Raw genomic sequence first — 17457 nt, 5'->3', positions numbered from 1 at the left:
ACCTACCTTTAACATTTCAATACTAAGTAATTATTTACATATTTATGTAGATATCCACAAAAATACCTGCAGATATTCATGTACTTGCAAGGTTTTATCCGCAGTTTCACTATTACTGTGGATATCCACAGCCATACAGACCTCTAGCTGTAGTATTTGCTTGGGAAATATTTGTGGAAGCTAAAGAACTGTGTTCTACACAGTGTTTTAAACTGATAGTTGGGTTGAGTAATGGTGGTGGTGATGATTCATATTGGTGGTGGTGGTGGTGGTGGTGGTGGTGGTGGTGGTGGTGGCAGTGGTGGTGGCAGAACCATTACTAGTGAAAGCTAAATGTGCACTGATGAAATAAAATGTTGGGGAAGATGAAGCAGTGAAAAGAATGAAAAGAAATGTTTCCTATTCCTTATAGTGGGTTAGTCAGACGTCAAACTATGGTTGTTGAGTGTTTTGGGAAGGTGTAACTTCCTGATAAGAAACTGCTTACACTTAACGCTTAAGAGCCAATTCTTGAGTACTGTTCATCTTTTTGGGATCCATATCAAGTCATATTACTGAAGAAAATAAGTTCATAGAAGATATGCACAATTTTGTGACAGTTTAGTTCATTGGTATGCACTACAAGGATGTGTATGAAATTTCAGTGGTGCTACCCTGTAAGAAAGCTCTCACTCATCACGTGGAGGGCTTCTCTAAAGTCACGAGAAACTTTCCTTTCTTTTAAGAAGGTTATAATAGTGTTAGACATGCTATTCTAAGATTAAGAGGTTGGCACAGGAGAGGAATTCATAGTGATCCACATCAAACCAGTGAGAAGAGTGATCATAGGACCACCTTCCCACTTTCCCCAAACCCCTTATCTTTAAAAGTGGAGTTTGGGCATTTCAAGAAGTATTAAGACAGTTTCTCTTCCTGAAAGCTGTCCATGAATGAAATGCGATTGGAAATAAGTGCAAATAATGTTAGTGCAAGGTTCCCAATTACGTGTACTGTGGGATGACTTGCACACCTGAACATTGATAGTGAATTCGAAAACCACCGTAAGAAACATTCTAGGGGTTGGCAACAGGAATCATATTTTGCAATGTAGGATACAGTTGTTATTATTTCCAACTATTAAGCTCCATGTGGTCTGAAAGTCCAAATCGGTGTTTACATCCAAGTGTGTATCTGTCAGCTGCAACCAAAGCCTCTTATTACCTTTTGAGTACAGCATTTTTAACTATTATTCTTCAATTTTAAAACAAACAAAAACTTATAGGTCGAAGAGACATCAGCTCATATCCATTTAGGCAGTCTGAAGTGCAGGTTAAGTTTGTTTCAGTGTGTGGAGCGCGGTACAAGACCCGACCTGGGCTCACGTACCACTACACTCACTCTCACAAGGATGAGGAGAGCGGAGATGCCCCTTCGACGCAGGCACAGGTGCCTCTTCAGGGAGGGGGCCAAAGCCCAGTTGTGGGCTCACCCGGGCCTGCCCACACGTCTGCTGCTCCCACACCCGCTGGTGAGCCCTTCGCCAGACAGACGCCACAGGCTCAGCAACTGCAGCCGTTGGCTCTGCAACCACAGCAGGGCCCTGGCCCAGCTGGGCAGGTTCCAGTGCCAGTGCCTTCACAACCGGAGGCAGGTTGGAGCAAGTTCCAGGACAGTTACCTCACCTTCCTAAGTGCCCCTGGTACGCTCACTGCCAGCTGGCAGCTCATGTCAGAGTCTCGCCATACCCTCTACCTCTTGACTGGCATGCTGGACAGATAGCGAGATGACCCCTTGTAGAGAGTAGTTGTGGCTCTTCCTTCAAGTCTGTTAGCTACTTTTTCTTCTTCATTATATCAGCTTGCATTTATTTGTTGTTGTTTTTATTTTTGTGTTTGCATTTTGTATGAATTTGTATCATTTTTACTCTCCACCAATTTGTGAGTGAAATAATTTTGGTGCGTTCCTCAAATTACGTCAGTAATCAATTATGCATTGGGTTTCTCATAGTGTTTTGTGAGTGTTGTGACTGTGTACCATTTCTGTTGAGATGCTAAAGCCACTGCTTCTGACTAGGATCTTGTGTGCTTCATGCAACACCACCTTTTATGTGAAAGTCTCATAATGCTAACTCATGAGTGAAAAATATTCTAACACAGTGCTGTCACTGTCATATTCACAGTTAGGCTTCTTGCACGGTTTTTCCTTCCCTTTAAGTTGTGTGAGGAACTGACTAGTTACATAACAATTTCCACCAGTTACTTATTTGTTTGATGGTGTGGTACACAGTTTCTTAATTGTAAGAAGAAAATTAGATGGAACATCAGAGTGCTAGAAATTTTAGATAACTATCTCATTTAATTTAATCAAACCTGCCAACTGTTTCTGCATTGCCAGTCTAAAAATTCCATATTGTGCAAGACATTCAGAAATAATGGAAAGCATTTAAGAATTAAATTCGTCTCTCACAAAAACATGTACATTATTAGTCATTAGATGTGCACTTAATGAAACAGTATTGTTGGAACAGCCATTTTGGTGTTCTTGTAATTGTCTTTACGCTGTGCTCTCCAGTGGATTCTCGACACTAATGACAACTGCATTCTGAGCAAATACATGTTTGCGTTTCATAAAACAAATCTGATGCGAATGTTTCAAATGAGAACATGCACTATGCTTGCCTTTAATAGCCAGTCTTTATGTTACTTACTTAAACAAGCAATTGTTTCAACGATCGTGCATTTGTATCACTATAAATGTGAGCACATTACAAAAAGACTGACCTGCTTGCAGATACCATTTTGGAACTTTCTGACATATTTCATTTTTATTTGACAGATAGCATCATGTGATGAGTGTAGATGTATATGTTCTAAACTTTTACGAGAAAAGACATCTTTTTTTAAGCCCATTGTACACCATATGACATTTTGTAGTTCTTTGCCATGCAGTTGATTTTTATATTCATGGATTTAAGTGCTGTGTATTTCCAGTAGCAATTTTCAGCTGGTAGCATCTCCTTTTACTGTCTTACATTAGTCATCATGTGACTTTTGCATCATTGAGCTTTTCAATTTTCATAATTATGCTTTCCATAGTTGCAGTTATTATTCAGCATTTTATTTGCATGAATTAGCTATTTCGCATACAGGTGAAATCAGTTGGGAATGTTCTATTTGCTATTAAATTTTATATTTCAGATTTTTCACCATTATTCCTTTTTGCATTGGAACATGTAATCATCTGTTGCTAGTTATATATTTACATGAACTATATATGTTTTACTTCCAGAATTGCCAGTTCTGCATACTTTGACACCTCATTAGTTTTGTTCTTTGTCACTTCTTTTCATAATGCACACTAATGACAGCTGGCTGTTCATCATAATTTTAATGTAAATGAATACTTAATTTGTGACTGTTTCTTGTACAATCATTTTAGACTGAAGAATTGGGTATGGCCTGTAACGCATACCAAAGAACTCTTTAGTACAGTCTCTTTACTAAATTGTTTTATATTAGTTTACTATGCAGGGTCATGGGAGAATTTTGTTTGTAATAAACTGCAGAATATTCCAAGTTTACCTTTAAAACATTTGTTATTATTCTCTGTTTTTCATTTGATACTACTCATTGGGAGAGATTTTTTAGCTGTCTAGTTCACAGCTACATTAGAGAATTTTGACATGAGCTATAAACTGTTAATATCAATCACCTTAAATTGCTTTTAAAGACATTTTCAATGACTTTACTTTTCTTTCCTTTTACTTTTCTTTCTATTTCCTTTGAACAGATAAATGCACATCTGTAAAAGGAGTAATTATTATTTCTTTCTTTCTTTTTGTTCACTATTTTTCATGGGGTTAAGGAAATGTGATTAAAAGTTGCTGTAAGACAGAGAAATGCACATTTGGAAAAAGCAGTAATTATTATTTCTTCCTTTCTTTTTGTTCACTGTTTTGCATGGGGTTAAGGAAATGTGATTAAAAGTTGCAGGAAGACAGGGAAAACAGAAAGCCAAGCAGCATTACATAGCCAAAAAATGTGGAGGTGATTGATGATTGGGGGTTTGATAAGGAAAGAAATTCTAATGAGGAAATCGTCTGCAGTAAGATGCTATCACAGTGCTGCAGTTTCTGGCTTACGTGATATCAGTGACATTATTAATGATAATTGCTTGAGCAATTAACTGCTAATTTTTCACCATTATGAAATTTTTATTCAACATAATGACATATGATGCACCTAAGATCAAAGCACACACTTATGAAAAAACCCACAGAAATTTGCCAGTAAATGCAGAACTAAAAAATATACTAATAATGGGATACTACTATTTCTATCTGTCAGAATTGTAAAGGGAGTGGCTTTTTGCAGCAGGATAACACCTTAAGCTCTTTAATTTATGAGAACTTTAAATAAACTTTGACATGCTCCTTAAAGGACAGAATGGCTGCCCATTACTGTACCTTCTTGCAGCTACATTTCAAGTACTGTCAATAGACAATTCAAAGTAGAGAAGAGTATCCTAACTTTTAAAATCATTAGTTCCTTACCTGGGGAGGAAAGCTAGACAGGATGGGAAGATTTGAAATGTGAGATTGAAAGCAACTCAAATATTGTGAGGATGAGACCCCTCCTTAAGGGGATGTTAGAAAAGAGAGGCAAGTTATTCAGAATCCAGATTACTTTTTCCTGAAAATCACACAGGTAGGTTTCTGTGCTCACCAGAGTATATTTATAAGTAAATGATGGAGCACATTTTGTAACGGGGTGATCACTGGAGTACAGTCCATGTAGTAGTAAAGCAGGTCAAATGTGTGAGAGAACACCAGATATGAGAGAGAATTACATTTATATTTCTCAGTTTTGGATTATGAACTTAGTTTGCTTTGGAGACAGATAAACAAATTGTAAGCCTTCTGGATATCTTTTTAGAGTAAAATGGCCCTACGAGTCCAGGAAAACTATCCCTAATGGATTCACAAATGGTTTGGTGAACTGAATATTTTAAACGTTTTCATAACTAACTATTTTTTAACACAAGGCTGGAGCAGATACACTACCTAGTTAATAGTGTATCCCTGGCTGTTTTGGATTAGATTAAGTCCAAGAAGCCTTCAATTTTATCCATAACTTAAAGAAATAAGTTTTTAGTTGTAATTTAACAATTTAATAATTTGCATTTTGAGCTGAAAAGTGGAAACCTATGCTAAAAATCTCAGTTTTTACCATTTTTTCAAATCTAGTAACTTTTATTAGGAAGTTTATTTCATGGTGGCAGTATTTTTATTAATGAAAAACATATATTTTCTAATTAAAAGTGGTGTGTAACACCTTGCTCTTGAATTGATATGCACTTCCGTAATGTATTTCCTATAATATCGTCCTTAAAACGAGGAAAAATTGAATAAGTGTACATGTACAGAATTTTTCAAAAAATAATGCAATTCTTTAACATCAAAAGTTTGTTAAATAAATATATCTAAATTGTATGATTTTTGAGGGCCTTCTGTGAAATGTTTTTCTGTGTTGCACAATAAATTTTGAAGCACTATAATGTACATTGTGTGAATTTGTACTCACTACACTGATAGTATTCATCTTTAAATCACCCTTTTCCAGTCAGCTTCTTGCTTCCCTGAGAACACATTATTCTCTTGCAATGGTCAAATTGTCTGGAAAATACAGCCATATCTGGCATATGATCAGTCGTCGTCCAGTTCATAGTTTTCTCTCAACTAAAGTCTTCCCCTCTGTATAAGTGCGATACCTAGGAGACTAATATCACTCCTTCCCCCTGAAGTGACTTTGTGTGTGCCTCTCTCTTCTGATGTTGTATTTGAAAATAAAACCACTTTGAAACCACATAGTTAGTCTTTCCAACAGGAAATTTGACTAAGGATACAACATACTTAGTTTGAAACATTTTTTGCTTTAATTCCTCAAAAATTCTGAGCCATTATCACTATCTTCATAATCAGGAAATTACTCTGGAATTCCATTTTCAGTCAGAAAGTGCTGATGATTGTAATGCACTATTGCTGCTGGTTCATCTGTTCCTTTGTCTTCAAACCAGCCTAGAAGAAAATCTGTCCCTTGATGGAATGAGGAATGTCAGTTAGCAGATAGAGAAAGTCGAGCTATGTTACGTAGTTTTAGGAAGGGAAGGAATGAGCTTAGTGGAGACAACCTGCCTTTTGGCAGGTAATGGCCAAAGTTAAATGAATCATCAAGGAGCGCATGGAGAGAATTCTTAAGTGCCCTTAACCATTCCGCACTTGCTGCAAAGGTATGGGAGTCAACACAGGGAATAAAAGTCCAGGCCCAGTAGCTGCCATATTTTTTTTTTAAATTGTGTCCTTCAAGCAGCACCTATGGAAATAGCATAGACAATGGCAAGACACTTTTGTCATTTGATCCCTGCTTATTACATGAATCATCGATTCTGCCAACAATGGGAACACATGGAGAAAAACAGTCCAGAGTTTTCGACTGGCAATTCGGTACCATATAACTACCCTTTCCCCATGTCGAAACTACAGTCTTCACTAACAGCAGCTTGTGACACTGCTCCAGGACCTGAGAAGATTCAACATGGCATGCTAAGACTTCTAAACACGGAGACAAAAAAGTCCTCTTGCGCCTCTTCAACAAAATATCCAGATCCATGGCGGGAGGCAATTCCAGTACCACTTCTGAAGTCAACAAAGGACAGGCTATCTCCAGATGGCTACAGGAATGTTGTGTTGTATAGTAAAATAAAATATTTTTGGACATTGAGCACTGGTTCCTAGCCAATTCTTTGTCACTAAACTTTGAAAAAACACACTACATGCAGTTCAGAACTTGTATGGGGTGTCCCATGAGTATATGCCTAACATACGATGACAAGCAGAAAGAAGAAGTGGACAGTGTTAAATTCTTGGGATTACAGCTTGATAATAAATTCAACTAGGAGGAGCACACCACAGAACTGCTGAAGTGTCTAAACAAATCTCTATTTGCAATGTGAATTCTGTCAGACGTAGGGGATATAAAAATGAAAAAGATGGCGTACTATGCTTAATTTCACTCCATAATGTCACATGGGATTATTTTTTGGGGTAATTCATCAAGCCAACCTAAAGTTTTCTGGGCACAAAAATGTGCAATGAGAGTTATGTTTGGTGTGCACTCAAGAACATCCTGCAAAGGCCTGTTTAGGGAGGTAGGGATAGTAACTATTGCTTCCCAGTATAATTATTCCTTAATGAAATTTGTCATTAACAATATATCACTTTTTCAAAGCAACAGCTCAGTTCATGGAATCAATACTAGAAATAATCTTCCCAAGTATTTAAAGTCACTTACTTTTGTACAAAAAAGTGTGCATTATTCAGGAACACACATTTTCAATAACTTGCCAGCAGCCATAAAAAGCTTAACAACCAATGAAATTCAGTTTAAGAGAAGCGTAAAGGATTTATTGGTGGCCAACTCCTCCTACTCCATTGATGAATTTCTTAGTAGAACCAACTGATTTTGATTTGTGTGTGTGTGTGTGTGTGTGTGTGTGTGTGTGTGTGTGTGTGTGTGTACACAATCTAACTTCTGCACCATTTCAGTGCAGTATTGTGTTCATTGTAAATAAGTATTGTAGTAGTTCTATTATATGTTTATTACCTTATAAATAAATAAAAACATTTTTTTAAAATTTTAAATTCGCATTAATGCATTAATGCAATCTTAGTAAATGAGTGTTGTAAAATGATCCTTTCATATAATGTTCATTAAAAAAAACCACTATCATTCCACTTGGGACCTGTGGAAGGTACATTAGCTTATTTATTTTAGTTGTAAATATTTTTCATGTGTTATTGTTTTTCTGATATGTTCTACATCCTGGAGGACCTCCTCGCTACAGATCAGTTGGAATGAAAGTAATTCTACTCTAATCTAATCTAGTGAGGATAGCGTGTTGATGCCTAGTGTGGACTCTCAAAACAAGGGAATTGCTCAGCCATTTCAAATCTACATTTCAAAAATATTGCTCTACCCTTGAAGCTCCTGTTATCAAAGGGGGGTGATAAATGAGTCATTCCTACACAAAAAGCAGTTTATTGGTATATTCTTTGATGTTTGGGAAGTTTATGATACCATCTGGAGACAAAATGTTGTCATCAACTGCATGAATGAAGATTTCATGTATTGCTTGCAGTCCCTCCTCACTGAACAGTACTTCCAGTATCAAGTCGATGCTACATATTCCAACCTATTCCTTCAGCAGAATGATACTCCTAGGGATAGCGCTTTCAGCATTGCTCTTTTTACTATAATAAGTCAATAAGGAGTCCAGTCAAATATTCCTTATTTGTGGATGACTTTGCAGTATTCTACTCTTCGTCTAATCTCACGAGTATGACACATCAACTACAGCTAACCCTTAAAGATACTAAACCAATTGACTGATACAACAGATTTTAAATTCTCTACAGGAAAAATAAAAAAAAAAAACTGTGTGTGTTCTAATCCTTCATGTCAGTCCTTTACATTCCCAGAACTTATGCTGTGGGACACCACCTTGAATTTTAAGACCTCATTGTGGTTTAGGATTCATCTTTTGTCAGAGGTTAACATGGCTGTCACATGTCCACAATCTATCTGTAGATATCTGAAGGCACTAAACATCTTAAAATGTCTGAACGGTAAGAACTGGGGAACAGATCGATCCAGCCTGCTCACGTTCTGTATAGAACCTTCACCCGCATGCAACTTGACTATGGCTGCATTGTGTATAGTTCAGCTGAATTTTTATCTTTGAACTTATTGAATGCTGTCCTCATGCAGGTCTTAGACGGGGTACAGAAGGCTACTGAACTAGTCCCATTTCAAGCCTCTGTGCACAGGCTGGTGAGCTCTCTCTTACTATAGCGCAAGAACTATACAAAGTGAGGCCCATCTCCAAACATCGTGTTATCAGTGTTGAGTTGAACGATCCATACAGTGAAGGTTTACTGGTTATCGGTTAACTAAGCTTTTTTCTGTCCATGTGAAGGACTAACTTAGACATGATGAAGTACAGCAAAACCATCAGACCATCAATAGATTTAAAAATGTTTTTAACTGCATTTTATCACAGTGTTGTGAGCACATGGCAGTTTTCACCCATGGACCAAAGCAAGGGGACAGTGCTGGGTGTTCTCTTATCTTTCTCCATTATATCATTAATATCTGCTTACCAAGCCACTTCTCTGTGTGCTATGCAGAGCTGTGGATGGTCAAGAAGGCACTGGAGAACATGAGACTTCTTAGTGCAAGCAAGTGGCTTGTCTGTACAGACACTCTTAGTGCTCTACAAGCTATTCAGCAAATTTTATCACCATATGCGATTGTTGAATGGTTCAGGACACTATCCATCTCCCAGATAGGCGAGAGGGGGGGGGGGTCTTCTACTGGGTCCGTGGACTGCGGGAGTCAAGAAGAATGAGAAAGCTGACAGGGTAGCAAAGACAGACTTGCCAGGAAAATACCACAGTTCACCTTAATATCCGACTACACGCTAGTGTAATGGGTAACAAAGAGAGTGTTGGCTGAGTGGGAAAGACAGAGGCTGGAAGTGGTCAACAACAAGCTGTGGTTGGTCAAACCAACTATTTGTGTATGCACACTTCCATTCTAACTCCAGGAAGTGGCAAAGTGGTGCTAATGCAGCTTTGTAGTGTACTCTGCCCAAGGAAACATGCTTACCTTTTGAAGCATGAAGATCTACTGGAATGCAGTGTTTGTGGTATCACATGCACAGTACACTGTTTCAATGTTGTGCATTTTTTAAACTGATAAGAGGGAAGCCTTTGGTCTAGTGAGGGGCATACCTTAATTTTTGGTACTGATGAAACAATAGCAAATAAATTGTTGGCATTTTGTGTAGCTTCATGCCCAATTTAATTGGAGGACGGTTTTCATGAGCTTTTGGGTGGCTGGCTCATCCTGCTACTTCCGCCGTTAGCCAGCCGTCTTAATGCCATCCACTGTTTTATTAATACCATTACTGTATGACAGTGGCATGAATACATATACCACAGTTTGTATATGAAATTTTTTATGACTTTCTACACTAGTGCCATGACATTGAGAAAGGACACTGATCACAATGCAGTTTAGCACTCAACAGTTTTAAATCCATCTATCAGACTGTGCCTCGCTATTTTGATGCAACACACTCATCTGTGGAAACATTTAGCTTCAAAATCCATGTTTGTAGGGGTAAGCTTTTTATACATTTTTAGGTAATCATCAAAACTTTACAAATATATGCACTGATAAATCTAAACAAGAAGATTCTGTCAACTATTCTACAGTTTTTCCTGGCTGTGTCTTTAACAATTTGCTTTGAGGTGCATTTATCTGATCTGTTGGTGTTGTTAAAAATGCAGGAGCAGATGAGACAATATCCACAGACTAATTTTCTCATCTACTCCAATTCTCTAAGTAATCTTCAGTCATTTGCCAAGTGAAGATAGTATAATGTTGCTGGGTGCTGGCACATGCATGGATACAAGGAAATGAGCAAGCTGTTGTGACACCAGGGGCTCGTGCAACGAAAATAATGCATTACTCTGTGTTGCCACATTGAGTGCTGACACTACATTGTTGTGAAGAACAGTGTGTTAATGGGGGAATGAGCTGGCAGAGTTACAAAATAACAAACTAAGGTAACTATTCGAGCATAATGAACATGTTACTTATGAGGGTTGTCCATAAAATAATGTTCCCAAGCACCTGCAGTCGTGAAGAATGCTGTTATGCAGGATCTGGCAAACTGGTGTGTAGCTTTGTTCTGTCTCTCCCATTTTCCACCCCAGCAAGCTGTCTGCAATGCTCGGTCTTGGCTTGGCAATCGTTAGAGGTTGAGCTCCCACTCACATCTCACGCTGGGTGTGAATTGCACTCTCTCTCTCTCTCTCTCTCTCTCTCTCTCTCTCTGTGTGTGTGTGTGTGTGTGTGTGTGTGTGTGTGTGTGTGTGTGTGTGTGTGTGTGTGTGTGTGTGTTTTGTCTGCAAAAAAAGACTGCGCTGGTGGACATTCATTCCCAACTGTGTGAAACCTGTGGAGAAATTTACATTAGCAGAAGCAACGGGTATGCTAAGCAGAGGCAGCAGAGGATCAAGTAGGTAAAAAGACGAGGGCTAGTAGAAATCCTTGGGTAACAGAAGAAGTATTGAATTTAATTGATGAAAGGAGAAAATATAAAAATGCAGTAAATGAAGCAGGCAAAAAAGAATACAAACGTCTCAAAAATGAGATCGACAGGAAGTGCAAAATGGCTAAGCGGGGATGGCTAGAGGACAAATGTAAGGATGTAGGGGATTATCTCACTAGGGTTAAGATACATACTGCCTACAGGAAAATTAGAGAGACCTTTGGAGAGAAGAGAACCACTTGTATGAATATCAAGAGCTCAGGTGGAAACCCAGTTCTAAGCAAAGAAGGGAAAGCAGAAAGATGGAAGGGGTATATAGAGGGCCTATACAAGGGCGATGTACTTGAGGACAATATTATGGAAATGGAAGAGGATGTAGATGAAGATGAAATGGGAGATATGGTACTGCGTGAAGAGTTTGACAGAGCACTGAAAGACCTAAGTCGAAACAAGGCCCCAGGACTAGACAACATACCATTAGAACTACTGATGGCCTTGGGAGAGCCATTCCTGACAAAACTCTACCATCTGGTGAGCAAGATGTATGAGACAGGTGAAATACTCTCAGACTTCAAGAAGAATATAATAATTCCAATCCCAAAGAAAGTAGGTGGACAGGTGTGAAAATTACCGAACTATCAGTTTAATAAGTCACGGCTGCAAAATACTTACACAAACTCTTACAGACAAATAAAAAAACTGGTAGAAGCCGCCCTTGGGGACAATCAGTTCAGATTCTGTAGAAATGTTGGAACACGTGAGGCAATACTGACCCTACGACTGACAATGTTGACTGGAATACCCTCTTTCAAATTCTGAAGGTGGCAGGGGTAAAATACAGGGGCGCGAAAGGCTATTTACAATTTGTAGAAGAACCAGATGGCAGTTATATGAGTTGAGGGACATGAAAGGGAAGGAGTGGTTGGGAAGGGAGTGAGACAGGGTTGTAGCCTCTCCCCGATGTTATTCAATCTGTATGTTGAGCAAGCAGTAAAGGAAACAAAAGAAAAATTAGGAGTAGGTATTAAAATCCACGGAGAAGAAATAAAAACTTTGAGTTTTGACGATGACATTGTAATTCTGTCAGAGACAGCAAAGGACTCAGAAAAGAGCAGTTGAACGGAATGGACAGTGTCATGAAAGGAGGGTATAAGATGAACATCAACAAAAGCAAAACGAGGATAATGGAATGTAGTCCAATTAAATCAGATGATGCTAAGGGAATTAGATTAGGAAGTGAGACTGTTAAAGTAGTAAATGAGTTCTGCTATCTGGTATCTCAAAACGATAGGCAAATGTGAAATGGAGCTGGGGTATTTGTCGCAGTAGACACAAAACTCAGGACCACAGAGGTAGAAATTGAAGCTGCATGTGAGATTGTTTGGGCAAGACTCATTATCAAGGATGGGCATAAAATGATTTTGGATCTTTCTATCGCCAACCAGACTCATCTCGTGATGTAACCATCAACTTTAGAGAAAACCTCAGTTCACTTGTACGTAAGTTCCCCAATCATACTGCAATCATTAGTGGAGACTTCAATCATCCAATAATCAATTGTGAAAATTGCAGTTTTGTTAGTGGTGGGCGTTGATAAGATATCCTGCAAAACTTTACTAAATGCCTTCTTTGATAACTGACTAGAACAGATAGTTAGGAATCCCACTTACAATGGAAATGTATTGGATCTAATGGCAACAATTAGACTTGACCTCTTTGAGGATGTTCACACCAAAACTGGTATCAGTGACCATCCCACAGTTGAGGCAACAATGATTACCAAAGTACAAAAGACAGCTAAAACAAGCAGAAAGATATACATGTTCATTACTCTAGATAAAAAATCAGTAGTGTCATATCTCAATGAGGAACTTGAAACTTTCAGCACAGATTTGGAACATATAGCGGAAGTCTGGCTCAAGTTTAAAAGAATAGTTGACCACGCACTGGATCGATATGTACCCAGTAGATCAGTTAATAATGGGAGGGTAGCAAAGACAGACTTGCCAGGAAAATACCACAGTTCAACTTAATATCCGACTACACGCTAGTGTAATGGGTAACAAAGAGAGTGTTGGCTGAGTGGGAAAGACAGAGGCTGGAAGTGGTCAACAACAAGCTGTGGTTGGTCAAACCAACTATTTGTGTATGCACACTTCCATTCTAACTCCAGGAAGTGGCAAAGTGGTGCTAATGCAGCTTTGTAGTGTACTCTGCCCAAGGAAACATGCTTACCTTTTGAAGCATGAAGATCTACTGGAATGCAGTGTTTGTGGTATCACATGCACAGTACACTGTTTCAATGTTGTGCATTTTTTAAACTGATAAGAGGGAAGCCTTTGGTCTAGTGAGGGGCATACCTTAATTTTTGGTACTGATGAAACAATAGCAAATAAATTGTTGGCATTTTGTGTAGCTTCATGCCCAATTTAATTGGAGGACGGTTTTCATGAGCTTTTGGGTGGCTGGCTCATCCTGCTACTTCCGCCGTTAGCCAGCCGTCTTAATGCCATCCACTGTTTTATTAATACCATTACTGTATGACAGTGGCATGAATACATATACCACAGTTTGTATATGAAATTTTTTATGACTTTCTACACTAGTGCCATGACATTGAGAAAGGACACTGATCACAATGCAGTTTAGCACTCAACAGTTTTAAATCCATCTATCAGACTGTGCCTCGCTATTTTGATGCAACACACTCATCTGTGGAAACATTTAGCTTCAAAATCCATGTTTGTAGGGGTAAGCTTTTTATACATTTTTAGGTAATCATCAAAACTTTACAAATATATGCACTGATAAATCTAAACAAGAAGATTCTGTCAACTATTCTACAGTTTTTCCTGGCTGTGTCTTTAACAATTTGCTTTGAGGTGCATTTATCTGATCTGTTGGTGTTGTTAAAAATGCAGGAGCAGATGAGACAATATCCACAGACTAATTTTCTCATCTACTCCAATTCTCTAAGTAATCTTCAGTCATTTGCCAAGTGAAGATAGTATAATGTTGCTGGGTGCTGGCACATGCATGGATACAAGGAAATGAGCAAGCTGTTGTGACACCAGGGGCTCGTGCAACGAAAATAATGCATTACTCTGTGTTGCCACATTGAGTGCTGACACTACATTGTTGTGAAGAACAGTGTGTTAATGGGGGAATGAGCTGGCAGAGTTACAAAATAACAAACTAAGGTAACTATTCGAGCATAATGAACATGTTACTTATGAGGGTTGTCCATAAAATAATGTTCCCAAGCACCAGCAGTCGTGAAGAATGCTGTTATGCAGGATCTGGCAAACTGGTGTGTAGCTTTGTTCTGTCTCTCCCATTTTCCACCCCAGCAAGCTGTCTGCAATGCTCGGTCTTGGCTTGGCAATCGTTAGAGGTTGAGCTCCCACTCACATCTCACGCTGGGTGTGAATTGCACTCTCTCTCTCTCTCTCTCTCTCTCTCTCTCTCTCTCTCTGTGTGTGTGTGTGTGTGTGTGTGTGTTTTGTCTGCAAAAAAAGACTGCGCTGGTGGACATTCATTCCCAACTGTGTGAAACCTGTGGAGAAATTTACATTAGCAGAAGCAACGGGTATGCTAAGCAGAGGCAGCAGAGGATCAAGTAGGTAAAAAGACGAGGGCTAGTAGAAATCCTTGGGTAACAGAAGAAGTATTGAATTTAATTGATGAAAGGAGAAAATATAAAAATGCAGTAAATGAAGCAGGCAAAAAAGAATACAAACGTCTCAAAAATGAGATCGACAGGAAGTGCAAAATGGCTAAGCGGGGATGGCTAGAGGACAAATGTAAGGATGTAGGGGATTATCTCACTAGGGTTAAGATACATACTGCCTACAGGAAAATTAGAGAGACCTTTGGAGAGAAGAGAACCACTTGTATGAATATCAAGAGCTCAGGTGGAAACCCAGTTCTAAGCAAAGAAGGGAAAGCAGAAAGATGGAAGGGGTATATAGAGGGCCTATACAAGGGCGATGTACTTGAGGACAATATTATGGAAATGGAAGAGGATGTAGATGAAGATGAAATGGGAGATATGGTACTGCGTGAAGAGTTTGACAGAGCACTGAAAGACCTAAGTCGAAACAAGGCCCCAGGACTAGACAACATACCATTAGAACTACTGATGGCCTTGGGAGAGCCATTCCTGACAAAACTCTACCATCTGGTGAGCAAGATGTATGAGACAGGTGAAATACTCTCAGACTTCAAGAAGAATATAATAATTCCAATCCCAAAGAAAGTAGGTGGACAGGTGTGAAAATTACCGAGCTATCAGTTTAATAAGTCACGGCTGCAAAATACTTACACAAACTCTTACAGACAAATAAAAAAACTGGTAGAAGCCGCCCTTGGGGACAATCAGTTCAGATTCTGTAGAAATGTTGGAACACGTGAGGCAATACTGACCCTACGACTGACAATGTTGACTGGAATACCCTCTTTCAAATTCTGAAGGTGGCAGGGGTAAAATACAGGGGCGCGAAAGGCTATTTACAATTTGTAGAAGAACCAGATGGCAGTTATATGAGTTGAGGGACATGAAAGGGAAGGAGTGGTTGGGAAGGGAGTGAGACAGGGTTGTAGCCTCTCCCCGATGTTATTCAATCTGTATGTTGAGCAAGCAGTAAAGGAAACAAAAGAAAAATTAGGAGTAGGTATTAAAATCCACGGAGAAGAAATAAAAACTTTGAGTTTTGACGATGACATTGTAATTCTGTCAGAGACAGCAAAGGACTCAGAAAAGAGCAGTTGAACGGAATGGACAGTGTCATGAAAGGAGGGTATAAGATGAACATCAACAAAAGCAAAACGAGGATAATGGAATGTAGTCCAATTAAATCAGATGATGCTAAGGGAATTAGATTAGGAAGTGAGACTGTTAAAGTAGTAAATGAGTTCTGCTATCTGGTATCTCAAAACGATAGGCAAATGTGAAATGGAGCTGGGGTATTTGTCGCAGTAGACACAAAACTCAGGACCACAGAGGTAGAAATTGAAGCTGCATGTGAGATTGTTTGGGCAAGACTCATTATCAAGGATGGGCATAAAATGATTTTGGATCTTTCTATCGCCAACCAGACTCATCTCGTGATGTAACCATCAACTTTAGAGAAAACCTCAGTTCACTTGTACGTAAGTTCCCCAATCATACTGCAATCATTAGTGGAGACTTCAATCATCCAATAATCAATTGTGAAAATTGCAGTTTTGTTAGTGGTGGGCGTTGATAAGATATCCTGCAAAACTTTACTAAATGCCTTCTTTGATAACTGACTAGAACAGATAGTTAGGAATCCCACTTACAATGGAAATGTATTGGATCTAATGGCAACAATTAGACTTGACCTCTTTGAGGATGTTCACACCAAAACTGGTATCAGTGACCATCCCACAGTTGAGGCAACAATGATTACCAAAGTACAAAAGACAGCTAAAACAAGCAGAAAGATATACATGTTCATTACTCTAGATAAAAAATCAGTAGTGTCATATCTCAATGAGGAACTTGAAACTTTCAGCACAGATTTGGAACATATAGCGGAAGTCTGGCTCAAGTTTAAAAGAATAGTTGACCACGCACTGAATCGATATGTACCCAGTAGATCAGTTAATAATGGGAGGGAACCTCCACAGTATACAATCATTGTAAAGAAACTTCTAAAGAAACAGAGGTTACTAAATAGTAGGTGTGAAAGAAAGTGTAGAGCTGTAGGTAGAGAGATGCTGAATGAAACACGTTTGCCTGTCAAGAGAGCAATGTGTGATGTGTTCAGTGACTACAATAGCAGAATATTATTGTGTGGTCTTTCATAGAACCGAAAGAAATTCTGGTTGTTAGTGGCACCAAAGTTAGCATCCAGTCTCTAGCAAATGAGACAGGAACTGAAATGGAGGGTAGCAAAGCAAAAGCTGAAATGCTTATCTCCATTTTCAAATGTTCCTTTACAAAGGAAAACTCAGGAGAAATGCCCCAATTTAATCCTCATACCACTGAAAAGATGAATGAAATAAGTATTAATGTCACTGGTGTGAGAAACAACTGAAATCATTAAAATTGAGCAAATTCCAGGCCCCAATGGAATTCCTGTCACATTCTATACTGAATATGCATCTGAGTTAGCCCATCTTCTAACTATAATCTATCGTAGATCCCTCAAACAAAAAACTTTACCCGGTTCATGGAAAAAGGCACTTATCTTAAACAGAATGACCACCTCGATGCCAACCAGCGTAGATTTCGAAAACATCGATCATGTGAAACCAGACTTGCACTTTTAAGAC

General features: G+C 38.8%; 1 protein-coding gene across 3 annotated transcripts in view; it reads left to right on the top strand.

Annotated features, from left to right (window-relative positions):
- Positions 1 to 17457, top strand: part of LOC126236301 (zinc finger protein ubi-d4) — a 223512-nt gene that overhangs the window by 112998 nt on the left and 93057 nt on the right. The window contains exon 7 of one of the 3 annotated variants that reach the window (XM_049945498.1): positions 1325 to 1630. The exons of 1 other annotated variant lie outside the window; for it this stretch is intronic. In XM_049945498.1, coding sequence (XP_049801455.1) covers positions 1325 to 1630 — 306 coding nt within the window. Of the gene's footprint in view, positions 1 to 1324; positions 1679 to 17457 lie in introns of all 3 variants that reach the window. One more of the 3 variants, XM_049945497.1, reaches the window with a different exon arrangement.

Source organism: Schistocerca nitens, chromosome 2, assembly GCF_023898315.1.
Source record: "Schistocerca nitens isolate TAMUIC-IGC-003100 chromosome 2, iqSchNite1.1, whole genome shotgun sequence".
Taxonomy (NCBI): domain Eukaryota; kingdom Metazoa; phylum Arthropoda; class Insecta; order Orthoptera; family Acrididae; genus Schistocerca; species Schistocerca nitens.
Note: the sequence above shows the minus strand (reverse complement) of the source record. Positions and strands in the feature narration are given on the sequence as shown.